General features: G+C 50.9%; 5 protein-coding genes across 5 annotated transcripts, besides 1 other annotated feature; 1 reads left to right on the forward strand and 4 right to left on the reverse strand.

Annotated features, from left to right (window-relative positions):
• Positions 1–15,108: part of a sequence feature (contig 1.38 569..233386(1)) that runs on past both edges of the window.
• On the forward strand, positions 1,116–2,406 carry sdh2 (succinate dehydrogenase iron-sulfur protein subunit SDH2). The gene is made up of 4 exons (XM_654844.2): positions 1,116–1,355; positions 1,413–1,656; positions 1,715–1,866; positions 1,915–2,406. Exons 1-4 carry the CDS (start codon positions 1,254–1,256, stop codon positions 2,236–2,238), a joined length of 822 nt encoding a protein of 273 aa, XP_659936.1. The 5' UTR covers positions 1,116–1,253; the 3' UTR covers positions 2,239–2,406.
• ANIA_02333 (ceramidase) lies at positions 2,744–3,942 on the reverse strand (the record flags this gene model as incomplete). The annotated part of the gene is made up of 4 exons (XM_654845.1): positions 2,744–2,753; positions 2,971–3,544; positions 3,631–3,848; positions 3,896–3,942. 4 exons carry the CDS (start codon positions 3,940–3,942, stop codon positions 2,744–2,746), a joined length of 849 nt encoding a protein of 282 aa, XP_659937.1.
• ANIA_02334 (class II fructose-bisphosphate aldolase) lies at positions 7,965–8,929 on the reverse strand (the record flags this gene model as incomplete). The annotated part of the gene is made up of 1 exon (XM_654846.2): positions 7,965–8,929. One exon carries the CDS (start codon positions 8,927–8,929, stop codon positions 8,069–8,071), a length of 861 nt encoding a protein of 286 aa, XP_659938.1. The 3' UTR covers positions 7,965–8,068.
• On the reverse strand, positions 9,566–11,043 carry ANIA_02335 (NAD(P)-dependent oxidoreductase; the record flags this gene model as incomplete). Its single annotated transcript, XM_654847.1, has 3 exons — positions 9,566–10,120; positions 10,185–10,678; positions 10,788–11,043. The coding sequence occupies 3 exons, from the start codon at positions 11,041–11,043 to the stop codon at positions 9,566–9,568; spliced, it is 1,305 nt and encodes a 434-aa protein (XP_659939.1).
• Positions 12,420–13,852, reverse strand: ANIA_02336 (putative phosphatidylglycerol specific phospholipase C; the record flags this gene model as incomplete). Its single annotated transcript, XM_654848.1, has 2 exons — positions 12,420–13,241; positions 13,274–13,852. 2 exons carry the CDS (start codon positions 13,850–13,852, stop codon positions 12,420–12,422), a joined length of 1,401 nt encoding a protein of 466 aa, XP_659940.1.

The following is a 15,108-nucleotide window of genomic DNA, read 5'->3' on the forward strand; positions in this document are numbered from 1 at the left end:
TGTCCGTAAACTACCCTGATCGTATCACTCGGACAACCACCGCAAGATGCCTTACTCCTTAGCGGACGATTGACAGATGGGCGTCGTCGTTATCGCAGGGGGCCTATCGGTCCACAGTGGGTAATCATTGACACATTGATCCACACGCTAGCCTAACCTCGCAATTGCGGAAATCCAAGCAGGAGCTGCGAACTTGTTGAATATGGTCTCAAGCGCCCCTGGCAAAAGGTCGAGCTCAGAGTGAAACCGCAACGGTGTAGCTTCCTCAGAGGATGGGGGTTTTCCATCCACGCAGCGCATTGTGCTAGAGGAATTCGAATCCGGTAACAATACCAGTCAGCGCAAGCCGCGCAAGCCATATATGCGGTCCCAGCTATACAATCTCCCTGCCGACGCTCTATATGAGCTGGAGATTAATGAGGGGATGAAAAGTGGTCAAAGGCCATGGAGGTCATTCCGATGGAGCCTGCGGAACTGCCGTCATGTCACTGTGCTGCAGACCTTCCGGAGCTCCAGTGGAGAAACGAAGATGAGCAAGGACTTGGTCGATAGGGCTGCATTTAACCGAGATATTTCCGTCGACAGTGTAGAGGTTAGTTGCGAGGCCTTTTAGCCTTGGTGCCTGCGTTGTTGCCTTAACTCCATATCAAATTAATGCCTTAGGCACAAAGGATTTGAAATTGATGCCTGTCGATGCCTGAAGGTTTCCATTGCCTCTTTGCATGCCTCAGGCCGGATCACATGACGTCGGCAAGTGGTGGACGGCAACTCGGAACTCTCCGTTCAGCCTCAACCGGAGCTACGGCTGTGATGAAAGGAGGTTGTCGGCGATTGACCATGTCCATACAGCGTAATTCGTGTAATCAGCTGCTTGTGGTAGCAAGATAGAGAGCATCGCTCAAATGGATTTGCCGTGCTCGCAGTAGACATGGATATGTCTTCTAGTCAAGGGTTGCCGTGTCCGCCCGACGCTTGTTATTAGGTTAGCCGTGATTGGTGGCTTGTTGCTGAGTCATCAAAGGGCCGACCGCCAGACCCGAGGTTACCTTTGGTGGCAGAAACGACTCTTCGTGACGATTGACGGTCTTGCTCTCTTGATCCTCGCTTCTTTGGCACTGCATTTGCTAATCACTGTAGCGGGCTGCTGTCTCTGCGATCCTCTCCTCTCTTCTTTCTTTTGGTCTCTCCTCTGTACTTCGGTTTCCCCTCATTGAGTTCATCCCTTGTGAATCGGATTGAAGGAAAAAGTTACGATGGCCTCTCTTCGCACAACTTCGCGCCTTGTCGCCTCCTCAAGGTCGCTTTTCCGTCCTGCGACCTTTGCTCGTTCGTATGCGACGGTCGAGTCTGCTCAGGTGAGAAGCAGCCGCCATCAGCACTGGCGTTGTGTCGGCTAATGTCTGGATGTGTAGGAGCCCGCGCCCCAGATGAAGAAGTTCCAGGTCTACCGCTGGAACCCCGATAAGCCCTCCGAGAAGCCCAAGATGCAGACCTACGAATTGGACCTGAAGAAGACCGGCCCTATGATGCTGGACGCGCTCATCCGCATCAAGAACGAAATCGACCCCACCCTGACCTTCCGACGAAGTTGCCGTGAGGGTATCTGCGGTAGCTGCGCGATGAACATCGACGGAGTCAACACCCTTGCTTGCTTGTGTACGTGGCCGTCAGAACGATAGCAGCCTTGATATGGAGCAGGAGTTAACAATGGCAGGCCGTATTCCTACCGACACCACCAAGGAATCCCGCATCTACCCGTTGCCACACACCTACGTCGTCAAGGATCTCGTTCCCGATTTGACCCAGATCTACAAGCAGTACAAGTCGATCAAGCCTTACCTGCAGCGCGATACCAAGACCGAAGATGTAAGGACTTTCGATTCGGTTAAGGTGTGAAATGACTGACCATTCCAGGGCCTTGAGAACCGCCAGAGCCCCGAGGACCGCAAGAAGCTGGACGGTCTGTACGAGTGCATTCTCTGCTTCTGCTGCTCAACCTCCTGCCCGTCGTACTGGTGGAACAGCGAGGAGTACCTCGGCCCTGCCATCCTCCTCCAGTCCTACCGATGGTTGGCCGATTCGCGTGACCAGAAGACCGCCGAGCGCAAGCACGCCATTGACAACAGCATGAGCGTGTACCGTTGCCACACTATCCTTAACTGCACACGGACCTGCCCCAAGGGTCTGAACCCTGCCCGGGCTATTTCCGAGATCAAGAAGATGTTGGCTGCTCACTAGAGGTCGGGACAGCGGGGAATCTAAAATTGTTTCAGTCTCATTCGCTTCTAGCATTTGGTTGTTTGTCTTCTTTCCTTCTGTCCTATGTACCTTTCTGATCTAGCTTATTCCCTTGTTTGAGGCCATTGACGTCGGATGTTTCTATAGGTGTAAATGTGTGAATATCATATCACGGTTCATATTCACTTGCTGCATGCAGGCAGCTCTATTAAGAGTACTGAGTATGATATGGAGATAAACCGGCTTACAATAGAGTATCGCCACCGCCGAGCTTTGGCCGGTCAACCGGTTAACACCATTTAGCGCATACAGAGGCCAGGTATATCCGAACAATGCAGCCTTGGGCTACGATACCCGTCGATTGGAGTACTTTAATGTCGTGGCTTGATTGTCGCGACTCTTGAATGCTTATGGACATGGATTCGATTTGAGACTTGATCCACTTCGGACAACCGGAGTACCATTCAAACGCACTGAAGATGGGAATCACATATTAGGGTCTTAATCAAGGACAGCTGCACGCCGGTAGTAAGATACTAGCTCTAGTATACACGATAATAAAGCGTCGATATGATGTCCGTGTTTAGACCCTTTCAAGAATACCTCTAGACATCATTGGGAATCTATCACCTGTTTCCAGCGCCTATAGGAAAAACGACCCAATTCTATCCGAGCATTCATTCAACAGCTAAAATCTACAGTACATCATTTCTAAGCCCAAAGCAGACTCACTTTCCTTTCTTATTCCCATCGCCCTTCCTGTTAATAAGACCCCTGATAGCCCTTGTCGCTAGCGGCACCGGAAACGCCATGTCAGGCGTGGGATCCCTTCCTGCCTCGCCCGCGGTGATCAGATCAACCACAGCGACGGCGATATAACCGCCAATCCCCGTCAAGACGTGCCACCAGCCATGGAACTCGAACAGGAATGCCAGCGGCATCCCGAGCACACTCCGCACAGAAGTCAAGGACAGACATAAGAAGTTATCAACCAGCCACAGCGCGTAGCCAGAGATGAAGCAAATAAGACCAAACCGCGAGACGATCTTGATGTTCAGTCTGATATCAGAGTCATGGATCTGCTGCGGGATTGTTTTGATTGTTTTGATAGTGATTAGCAGCACTGCGGCGCCAAACGAGACGGCGTGCAACAGAAACTCGTCCATGATCATATGCGTGACCATGACGATCGTGAAGAGAATTGACAGAATGACCCCTACCCGGCGGGTATACGACTCGGTCTTCTGGAAAGTTAGGATACGGTAGAGAAGCGGTGTTGTTAAGAGGTGCATAGAAAGCTCGTCGGCTGTTTTGCCGGTGGACCAAGAAAACCTGTGTAAGCTAGACGGGTCCGTAGTAATAATAATAATAGATGGTCGAGGGAGAACATACACATCTGCGTATGGTACTTCAAGGTCATATGGTACCCGGCAGAGCAGACGCCCACGCCAATGAGACCGTAGTACGGGATGCAGCGGGAGAAAGATCCCTGCTTGCGCTGGGAGAGCTGATAGAGCCCGAACAGGCCAAATGAGCAGTAGATCAGACTGCTGAGGGTGTTGATGAACTCGGCCACGTAGCGAGTGATTACGTAGTCTTCTTCACAGAAACTGAGCGCAGTTAGTATAGCGACGGCATTGGCTAGAGGGGCAAGTACTTGAGGTAGGAGGTCTGGGGGCCCCAGAAGGGCTCGATAGCGTGCATTGTGCGACTGGCACTGGAATGGCTGGGGATGAGAGGAGGGAAGGAGAGGACTGAGGATTGACTGGTCTTGACTTTGCTGCGGAGACGCGCGGATGTCGAGCCCGCCCCACTCGAGAATGCTTCTATTCAGGCGGCATGAAAACAAATGTTGAACAATGTATGTAAAATTCATAAGAAATTGTTATGCACATTACATCGGAATTCATTGGTTAGTGATTGGTGTGCTTGGAACGCATAAATGTGTCATTGATCCCATTGGAGAAAGACAACTATACGAAAAGCCCGTCCCGCCAGAAGATTATATATTGAGGACTTATGGTAAATCTTTGCGAATGTCTTTGAGAACGCAGAAACGATATCGAGAAGGCACCAGTAAACTTTTTAGCATTTAAATTCAGGGTATCTAGATATAGAACAGCCCGGTCGGGTGGCATTTGCCTGGAAACAGCCATCAAGCCAAAGTACAGTGATTGAATAATTATGCCAAATGAGGGCTATAACTAGCGAGCGCTATAACTAGTAAAGGCAATGTCAGTTACTGCTCTTTAAGAAGATAAACTAGGGTGAAGAAGCCTACGTCCTTTCATACCCACCACGAAGAATGTGAACTATATGACCGTCTATTAGACTGTAAAGCGAGACCTGTGGATTCCCTCCAGCTAGTTTTGCGCTTTTATCACTGCTCGCTGGCCTCTTAAGTATATATGAACTGCGTTGCTGTTCTGCCTCTCTTTCTTCTTTCCCCTTATTCTCCCTCCCATATCTGCACTGACCAGTCACTGCCTGTTATCTTACTTTAAGGACACCTACTGTCACAGGCTATGGCCTGGATCTTGGTTGTCGGCCATGCCCTCGACCTGGTTCTAGATAAGGTGTCTGCAACATCAGTGTACAGCTTCGGAAATTGCGGCCTCGAAGCTTAGGAAAGGAGATCCGTCGTCATAACTTTGGAAAAGGGATCCGTCGGGATACAGGTCCGGAAAGTCAGAAAGGTTGATAAAGGGAGGAGAGATATCTGCGCTTCTATCTTTTGTTTCTTTCTCTAAGCTTGTGATACTCGTTTATACAGGACAGCCAGTTGAAAATAATACTGCCTACGCCCGTTACACCTACCTGCTTTACCACCTTTTCCCCTCAGAAATTGCAGTTGCACTGTGTTTCTTATTACCTCTAGTCCCAGATTCTGTCCATCCTGCCCGTTCTGCCTTTAGCTTAGACTAGCTTGTTAGCTAAACTTCTTCACTCTCTTTTTTCTAAATTATCCAGCATATATATTTATATCCTTTATTGTCTAGCTGCTGTTATGGGATAAACCGCAGGATAAGTGCTCAGGCATGGCCTCGCTGCTATATAGGCGCTAGATGCAACTTATAATTCTGATCAGTTGTCTTGTACCTTTCTAGTCAAGCGGTCTGGCCGTACCAGCGCATAGAATCCAGCCCGTTACATAGCCTAGACCAGGTCTTGAGCACATTAGTTCGGTATCTATAATAAGAGCTAGAAGGGAAGGTCCTGCCATCCATCATTAAGTACAAGGCATCCATAGATTCTCCCTTTCCTATATCAGGCTGGGCTTCAAGACATGAATCTTGACAAGATAGTTTACTCGCAGAAAGTTGAACTGCCTGATATTGTGTATTACTATATAATAGTGGCAGTAATATCCTAAATATTTTTTATAAAATCCATGCAGGCCTAGAAACTTGGCTAAATATATTAGCAAACTATTTTTCTTTCTCTATATATCTCTATTTACTATATAATAGCCCTTCAACTATCTACCACTTGCCGTGTCTCTTTCGGCTGCCTTGATCTCCGAGTGGAGAGAGTGTGCGGTGCATGTAAGAGCGCCAGTAAAACTTGCGCTAGTCGAGCAGGACTGTTTCTTCGATTGGAGTGAGGAGCATGTCCGAAGCTGTGTTCGGGCGTTGGTGAAGGGTGCTAGGGTCAATGGGAAATTTGTTCGTGGTGCGCCGCATAGTCTGGAGCTGAGCATTGGGCGCAGAGATGGTATGCGAGTTGTTTTGGGCTTGCATTGGAGTGTGCTGTCTTTACTGTACGTGCATAGGCTGAGATCTTTTACCATAATAGTCAGTATACCAATACTCCACGGAAAGCGCTGGAATAATCTGATATTAAGGAGGTAAACATTTATCAAGTAATGAGCAAAGCAAGGCGTGTGGGTGTCCATGAGGGCCTTGTAGTTACCATACCTCCATTGCTAGCTGTTAAATAAGTATAGACGAGTGTAATCCATTGTAAGCGGTATATATGCCTCAGGTTATCTTTGAAGCCCTAATCAACCACCTATGCATACTCCAAGCACAATTAAGATGAAACTGTGCGATAGATCATAGTGGCTAGTCCCCGTCACCATATGTACTCCACCAGAACAAGACCTCGAAGTATCATCTGGCAGGTATGCTACCAGGCCATCTTTGTTGACCCCAACTTCTTAGCAGGATATAATCCTTCATCGCCTCATTCTGCTTTCTCAGTCCAATTTCTCAGCACAGACGTGTCAGTCGGACCACTACATCACAATCATTAGTATTATGCCGTAAAGGAGGTTCTGGACGGATACACTCACGGACAAACCGCATTAATCTGAGCAAGCTCTCAACCGAGTAGTCCAGGGTATCCAAAAGAAACAGTACAGAGTTAACTAACTGCTGACTTAGTTAAGTGAATCTATAAGAGTCCAGAGCCCTGAAATTCTGAAAGAAGAAGCAGACGCTGCCGAGTCTCTACTAACCCTGTCCTAATAATTAACCGACTAGCCCTAAGACTCGACGCAAGCCAGAGACACCGTTCTTGCCATGATATGAGTAAGAAATAGCTGCCATAAATTAGAAGAACGACAGCCCAACTTGAGCACCAACGTCGGGTAATGCCATAAGACCACGTCTAATCTTCTCCCAAGCAAGGGTATTTTATCAAAAACCGTCATCCGGATCACTTAGTGATGTGTTGCCAGATTATGGCGCAGGTCCACAAAGCAGGAAGTTGAAAGTCACCGGGGGCATTGAGGGCTAGGGGCTTCGCGGGGGCCCTATCTGAGCCACAAACATTAAGCCAGTCATCTGTACATTGTATGAAGTCATTATTGTATAGTGATAAAAGGGACTGCATAAGAGACATACCTCAGAACAAGGTACAATCGAAACCTTAACTTAGAGTTGACAGAATACTTAATTTCACCAATATATTGAATAACAGCAAGACCTTCTACGGTCTTGGGCTTGAAGTTCAGGGCTTAAATAGTCAGAAATAGTTGTTGAGAACTAGGCTGGAGCCTAAATAACTGGTTTCAGAATTGAATCAAGATTATCAAGCATGTGAAAGGGAGGGTGAACAGAGAAACAAAGAAGAGGCAGGGAAAAGGTAGCATTTTATAAGAGTACTTGACCAGGCTGGTCAGATCCCAAGCAGCTGGATTGGGTTGCAAAGGAGGCCTTTATGGTGTCAATTAGTCATGAGTTAAGATGAACTGAAGCTTACTGTGGTCAAGTACTATTCAAGACCAGTCAGAGGTGGGGACTAGAATACCTGGCAGTGCATAGTGGTGCGAGTGCATATAACAATGTTAAGATGGTTTCTTGCTGTTTACAGTTAAGAGCGGAAATTTTGGCTGTTTATGGCCTCAGTAGAGGTCATTTTCAGCGTCGATTCTACAGGTCCTCACATTCTACTTGTAAATCGACTCCCATGAGGTGTCCTCCCAGAGGACAAACCTAGATGCCTGCAGGTGTAGTTCTACCGAGTAGACCTGCCGTATGTCAAATCCCCTTATTGGCATCGCTGGCGCAAACCTCAGGACATGATCCCGTCACGAGGCAGAGCAACGGCGCAGTGCGTTGAGGATTGAACGTCCAGGGAACGAAGGAAGGTCAAGTTTTGGACTGAAGATAGGCACGGCTTGAGGAAACTATGCGTGATCTGTGCAGCTTCAACTAGATGATCGTTATCTCACACTGGACTCGATCCATGCTGATGACGATTTGCGCTTCTCTTAAACCGTGGCTGATCGGCTAGATTTATACTCAGGGCTAGGGTACACTTCATTAGATGCAAAGAAGATACAAAAAGAACAAAAAGACTGGTCCAGACTACCCTAGAACTCAGACTAGTACCTCCCCGTGCTCCCCAGCATATCCATACACTTCTCCACGGCCTTTTGCATCTCGTCCGTTGCCTCCTCCAGCAGCTGCGTAAGCGGCACCCTCCCGGCCTTCTCTCTTTGTACCTTCACATACTCATTGTTCAAGACCTTGTTGATGTTGACCTTGGACACGCCGCACTCGATACATTTCCGGAAGATCTCCTCGGTGAACGGATCCGCCCCGTGCAGCACAAGTCTGACGCGGTCGCCCACTTTCTCATTGATGCTCTTCAGCCGCTCATACTCCAGCTGGATACCTCGCGGGCCATACTCGCCATGGACGTTGCCAAACGCGGGCGCGAGCCAGTCGATCCCCGTGTCGACAAACTCCTCGCTCTCCTCTGGCGTCGTCAGCAGCCCCTCGAGCTCCGCCGTATCAGCGACTCCATCCTCGCCGCCTTCGATCCGGCCAGGCTCGGCCTCGGTGGCGATCCCGCGCTCGTGGCAGTACGCGACCAGTTCGCGCGTTAGCCGCAGATTTTCCTCCTTCTCGTAGTGGCTCATGTCAACCATGATACTGTCGAAACCACCAATATCCGCGGCGCGCCGGATGATCTCTGGTGTCTGCGCATGGTCCATGGACACGGTGACAGGCACCTCAGCGCTCTTCGCGGCCTCGGCGGCGGCATGTACGAGGAGGCCGTCGGCGTAGTGCAGGGCCCACGGGAAGAGCTGGATCATGGCGGGCGAGCGCTTCTTGTTGGCTGCGCGGACCGTCGCAAGGATGCCTTCGACGTTGTAGACGCACATTGCAGGGACGGCATAGTTGTTTTTCGAAGCATGGTCGAGGATCGACAGAGCGGGGTTGGGTTTGTTGAGGGGCATTTTGGCGTTTCTTTTCTTTTTCCTTTGAGTTTGATAGATGACCAGTGATGGACAAGATTAACGAATGGACTAATAATGGAGGGGAAGAGGGAGGAGGGAGGAGAAGATAATAGTGCTGTTAAGGTAGAGGCGACAAGGGTGTTTTATAACACCCCGCGCTGTGCAGGCAGAGTATACCCACCTGGGCAGGCCGTCGCACGGAGTTAGTCCGACCGACGACAGACGATCGTGGGGGACTCAGTGGACTTGCCGTGGTGGATGCCGAGTGCAACATGGCCTTTCATGTGGAGCTCCACTTGATCTCGCTGTTTGTGCGATATTACGTTGTTTTCCTGAATCGAGAAAGGTGAGCTGTGCGGGTGATACACGGCCTCTGACTTCCGAGTACTATCGAGTCGCTCAGAGTTCCTACTGAGTATCCCACTGAGTATCCTACTGAATATCTACCGACTATACTATAGAGTATCGCGTAAAGTATCGCTAGAGTATGGCTAGAGTCTCGCAGAGTGTCCATATAAAGCTCCAGATTATCATTCTCATTTTACTCCCATATACTATGCGTACTGTCTACAGCGAAGAAAGCGAAGAAAGCGAAGAAAGTGAAGAATGTGAAGAGAAGAATTACATTGTACATCACTACTGGCCATATACCCGAATCACACTCGTACTGCTCTGGTCACCCCATCCATGCCGCTGCGCCATGAAAAGCAGGTTCAACGCCTCGTTCCCCAGATGCAGCGGACAGTGCAGATCCCGCGCCTTCTGTACAGCGGACTCCAGCTTCGTCGCGACCTGGTCGACGGTCGGTGACCCCGCGGGAGCCTTGTCGCCAATGCGCCCTTCGATCATCTCCAACCCCTGCTCGATGAAGATCTTGCTGGCTCCGGCCGCTTGACTGACAAGGACATGGAACATCGAGAGGTCGACATTGAGGTACCGTGCGAATGCAACGGCCTCTGCAGCAGCAACGAGGTTAACACCTCGCATGTAATCCAAGACCAGCTCGGTCGCCGCTTCAGCGTCGGTGCAGGGGGTTACGTCTGAGAGCGGCTTGGCATAGTACTGTCGGACCATGGCCGAGTCGTCTTTAGGGCCCCAACCATGGAGCAGAGCGGAGATGTACGTCTGCTCTGCAGTGGAGCAGAGAGGGCTGGGGAAGCGCTGTTGGCGGGCTGTTGTGGTGATGATTCCCTGCAGGCTGATTAGCGACTCTCGACCAGGGGAGGGACATACAATAGCCGGTGGGGGAACGTACAGCATCTTTCAAGATAATGGTCAAGGCACTGACGCCAGGATTCCAGTCCTCTTCCACCATTCGGGGGAAGCGGTTCTCGTGCATCCATGTCCATGCGTCCGAGGACTGGATCTTCTCTGCCGTGGCGCGGGCATCAAGACCAAGCTGCGCCGCGAAGCCCTGGGCTTCGCTAGCCCCGAGGATGTGGATCGCGGCCAGGACCTGATGCACCATCTTCATATTGCTCCCAGCCCCGACGCCACCAGGGACCAGGTATAACTTGTTCTCGTCGGACATTTCCTGCAGGAGATCGCGCGCCGCCGCAAGGGCTTCGTCTGACGCGCCGGCCATGATAGATAGCGTCCCGTTGGCCGCGCGCAGCGCGCCTCCGGAGACGGGGCAGTCGACGAACCGGATATCGCTGCGGCCGCGGTTCTGAAGCTCAGTGACGACGGACTGGGCGTACATGGAGGACACAGTGGAGCAGAGCATGAGGACAGCGTTTGGTGGGAGGTCTGCATAGGGTCAGTTCTTCTTGTCTTTTTCTTTTTTTCGTCTTTTCTCATTCATTTCTCTTTCATTCATTCTTTTTTTTATTTTTTTTTGTGGGATTGGGTCACATACGTTGCACTATACCGTCCTCAGCGAAGAGAACAGACTGCGCTTGCGGCGATGAGGCAACCATCACGACGTAGTAGCTTTTGCCCTCGGCTGATTCACGTAGCGACGAAGCAGGGATGCCGCCAGCGGCCTTGAAGCGCTCCACGGAAGCTGGAAAGACGTCGAAGCCATGGACTGGGTAGCCCTGCTTGACAAGGTGGGTGGCCATGCCGAAGCCCATGGCTCCCAGGCCGACGAAACCGATTGCTGGCTTGGACATTATGGATTGCGAGTCTGTATGAAAAGATAATTAATTGCGCGAAGTCTCAGAATGCTGAAATCCACTCCTTTAAAGACAGGGAGCTGTAATATGGACGCGGGGGCGGGGCGCTGTGATGGGGTGGAAAAGGCCTTGGGCTCGGAGTTGGTCCGATCGCGCTGGGCTCGGGGCTGCCACCGATCCTCGGATAGTTACTTGTCCAACCAGGTGGAAGCTGATCGAAAAACACCAGCGGTCGTCCGGTAGAGGTTACATAGGTCCATGCGCAGGACTGGGCATCAGCTTGGGAACAGGTTGTGGTCCCCCCACTGTTCAGCGCGCGCAGCAAGTTCTCGATACCGCAACGGCGGCACGCCAACCCACGCTGTCAGGGAGCTGTCAAGTTAAGACCTCACTCCCAAAGGAATTATTTATTATTCGAATCGAAAGCAAGCAGGTTCGTAGCAATGAGGGAGAGCGAGTGACTCCCCACGGAGAGCAACTCCCCTGTGTGATACCTCCCATCGCGCGCCAAATCGCTTACATCGCATGCAAATACCCTCGTAGTGCCATCTCAAACTCACAGAGAGCAGCGCGCTTGTAAAGAGTGGAGAACAATCCGGTGCCGGCCGATCCTCGAACCTGGAAAAGAAGCAGTCACGCACGATGTTGTGCTGTTGAGTATCTGGAGGAGGGATTATAGCGGACGGCTGCTCTTGTTAGTCGATTTCGCCTCTCCCGACGAGAAATTAAATATCGGGTACTGAACTGTGCCTTTGCTGTTGAGAGGGAAACCGGTGGTAGTCGTTGGATCTGGAGGAGATAGAGTGACAGAACATGACTAAATAACCAGACGTCCAGAGGGTACTACTACGGATACCTACCTCTCATGCCTGTCGTTGTCGACATGGGAAGACCTCGACACCATACACCGAGCTTGTCCAGCTGTTAGTTCAAGTAAAGGAAGGGTAACTGAGATGCTGTACCGCGGTGAGCTGTTATCCATGAGCTCTCAGTATCCCTGGCCCTTGATCGCAGTGACAGAGGAAGCGGCTAATAATGAGAGTGATTGGCTTGAAGGACCGTGATTGCCCGATAGGACACTCTAAGTAGATTATATTCTGGTCTCATTCTCGTACTGCGGAAATATGTATTCAGGTGTAACCCATCTTAGTGCTCGAAATGAAATAGAGGAGTATAAATACATAGACTGGGCTGATGATCATATACTTCATAAATTGACACCTCATAAGCGGCCGTCAATCGTAAGACAATTCTGGCTTAGATGTGAACACATCCAAGCGGTTTCTATCTATACAAGGTCAAACAGCACGAGGAAAACAGAGTACGTGAATAATACTCGAGACAAGGCATGCTAAGGGTCGCCAACGCCGATCCTAAACGGCGTCGGGAAACGTATGCGGGTTCGCCAGCGTCTCAGGACTGCTCCTCAACGTGGGCCCAATCAAGTGGTCGAAAGCGGGCGAGTGCTCAACACGCGGCGTAAAGTCTTCGAGATCCCACAGGTAACCCAGCGTCTTGAGCGCAGAGGTTGCGCTGTACGAGGCCTTCTGGCCAGTCACGGGGTCGACGCCGTAGTCTTCAATGTGGCCCTTGGGCGTGTACGGCGAGATAAGCCACGTAGGCATGCGGCCGCCCAGACGGTCAAAGGTGAAGGTGTAGTCGGTACCATCGGCAGCAGTCTCAACGTACGTCTTGTCATCCGGGCGGACGGCAAGAGGGGGCTCGACGTGATCATAGAAGCCGCCTGTTTCGTCAAAGGTGAGGAGGAGTAGGGTCTTGTTCCATTGCGGGCCTGTTCGGACCGCGTCGTAGATCTGCTTGACCAGGACCTGGCCGAAGGAGACGTTGCCGGAAGGGTGCATGGAGTTTGTGTCGAGGTCGCAGCAGGAGGGGTTTATGTAAGAGAGTTGCGGGAGGAGGCCCAGGTAGGCGTCCTGGTAGAAGTTCTCAAGGGGGACAACGCTGCTCTGTGCATTCTCAGAGGTCCAATTGAAGAAGAGCGCGTCTGGGAGGAAGTCGCCGTTGGTGCCGTCATAGTTTTTCCAGGAGATGCCGTTCTCGCTGGCGACTTGGAAGATGCTGGATATCTCGACACCGGAGACGTCAAAGCTGTTGTCGTTTTCCCCGTGGCCGTCTGATGTGCCGGATACGGCGCAGAGCCGGTTAGGGTTCGTGGGCTGATGGACGTTAGTGAACTGTACAAAAAGTTGTGAGGTCGAGAGCTTACCCCAGGAATGCACGAATGCCAGTAGTTAAAGGTGGTAAAATCATCGACCAGATTGACAAGTGTTGGGATCTCGTCCTCAGAGTAGTAGCCCATGACTTCCTCGGTAGCTACCTTGGGGTCCATACCCTTGTGGTGCACCAGCTGCTGCTGAACGAACCCGTTCATGCTTGGCTTGAGGGTCCCGTTACGGATAGCCTCATCGCTGGGATGGTAGGTGCCGTAGAGCTCCATGTTATAGCCCGTGATCGAGTGGTCAGGATCGTGCTTGACCGAGTCAAAGTCCTTATAGACACTGCATCGCTGTGTGCTGCTCGGCTCGCTCACGTTCTGGGGGTAGCAAAAGGGACCGTTATTGACGACGTTGTCGAGTCCCTTACGCTTGACACCACCCAGGATATTGTCGAAACTGCGGTTCTCTAGCAGAATCCAGACTACATTCTCGATCTTATCCTTGAGATTGGCGATGGACTCCTTGGATCCAGAAGCATATCCAAAGGGGGTTTTGCTGCTGGGAGGCACGGCCGCAGCGGCCGTAGCACTGGCGAGACTGAGAATCGGCACTAGAGTGTGGGCCTTCATAATGGTAGATGGAAGAGGCTGGGTATGCTTGTCTACATTGTCTTGGTTGTCTATGTATGCTTTTTATAGTTCGCCTTGGGAATGCTATGGCTCAAGTCACATATCTGCCCGAAATTCCCGCGGGCAAATGGAAGGCCATGATTTCGCGCACATGCACCGACAAGCCAACCTCACAGGCGCTCTGAATTCCGTGATAGCCGCCAGACCCATGACTGTGGAGTCGCCTGCTGCAGCTGCTTATCAAGATATCATGCCTATCCCAAGGTTCAAGCTTCTGCCGCACAGAATAAACAATGCAAAGCATGGAAGTGGAGCATCAAGCTTTGCCCAAGCTTTCGTACCACCCGGTACCACCAATCAGAGTATTGATTCTCAGTCACATTGCACAGCAGCCAAATCTGATTGGATCATAAATTCAAACTTCAAGGTACCTCGCCAATCATATTGCGCGCAGCAAGCATGCTCTGACCATTTAATAAATGGGAATGCATGAATTGAGACCGAGGTCCATACAGTATGGACCTCATGTACGTCTGCGGGCTGTCAATTCCACTCACGGCCCAGAACAGAAAATTGATCGTCCAGTCTGGAGTGACACTCAACGGACATGTCCATTCGTATATCTAGAATCACGGTAGCCCAGCATCACGAGCCTGGGTGATTCGCCATTGCTACGTAGTAGACTGCAGAGCTCTGTCAATGTGAGTACGATCGAGGATAGACCTGGCTTGCCAGGAGTTCTGCAGACGCCGATACTGGGCTTCCTGAGAGCTCATGAAAGTAGCCTTTTTTCTGCAGAAAAGCCTTTCGTGGCCTCACCGGGCTCTGAACCCAGTCATCCATTCTTACCAAGATTATGAAGAGTGGACAGATCATAATTGTCTTTCTTCGAATTAGGCCATAACGCGCACGGGGTATTAACAGGCAGGAGGTGCGTTACGCGAGTGCTGCATACTTATTTGCTTGGACCGAAGGGAGGTTGAGGCCCGATTCTTGACACAGTCCAGCATCTTGATGACTCTAGTGACGATGCTCAGGCTCTGTGACGGCAGCAGTTCCTATATGGCAGGGTATGGCCTCGTAGGGTGCGGGAGGTTCTTAAGCCCAACATTGGCTGCAGTGGATTCTGTCACTGATAGGTACGTCCCAAGTATGATCCAATGCCGCATTAGTGTTGTCAAAACCTGGAAGACGCGATTCGCTAGTCTGCTAGCCAACGCGTTCGAGACCCTTGGTGTCCACCTCGGCCAAGCAGA

Source organism: Aspergillus nidulans, chromosome VII (genome assembly GCF_000011425.1).
Source record: "Aspergillus nidulans FGSC A4 chromosome VII".
Taxonomy (NCBI): domain Eukaryota; kingdom Fungi; phylum Ascomycota; class Eurotiomycetes; order Eurotiales; family Aspergillaceae; genus Aspergillus; species Aspergillus nidulans.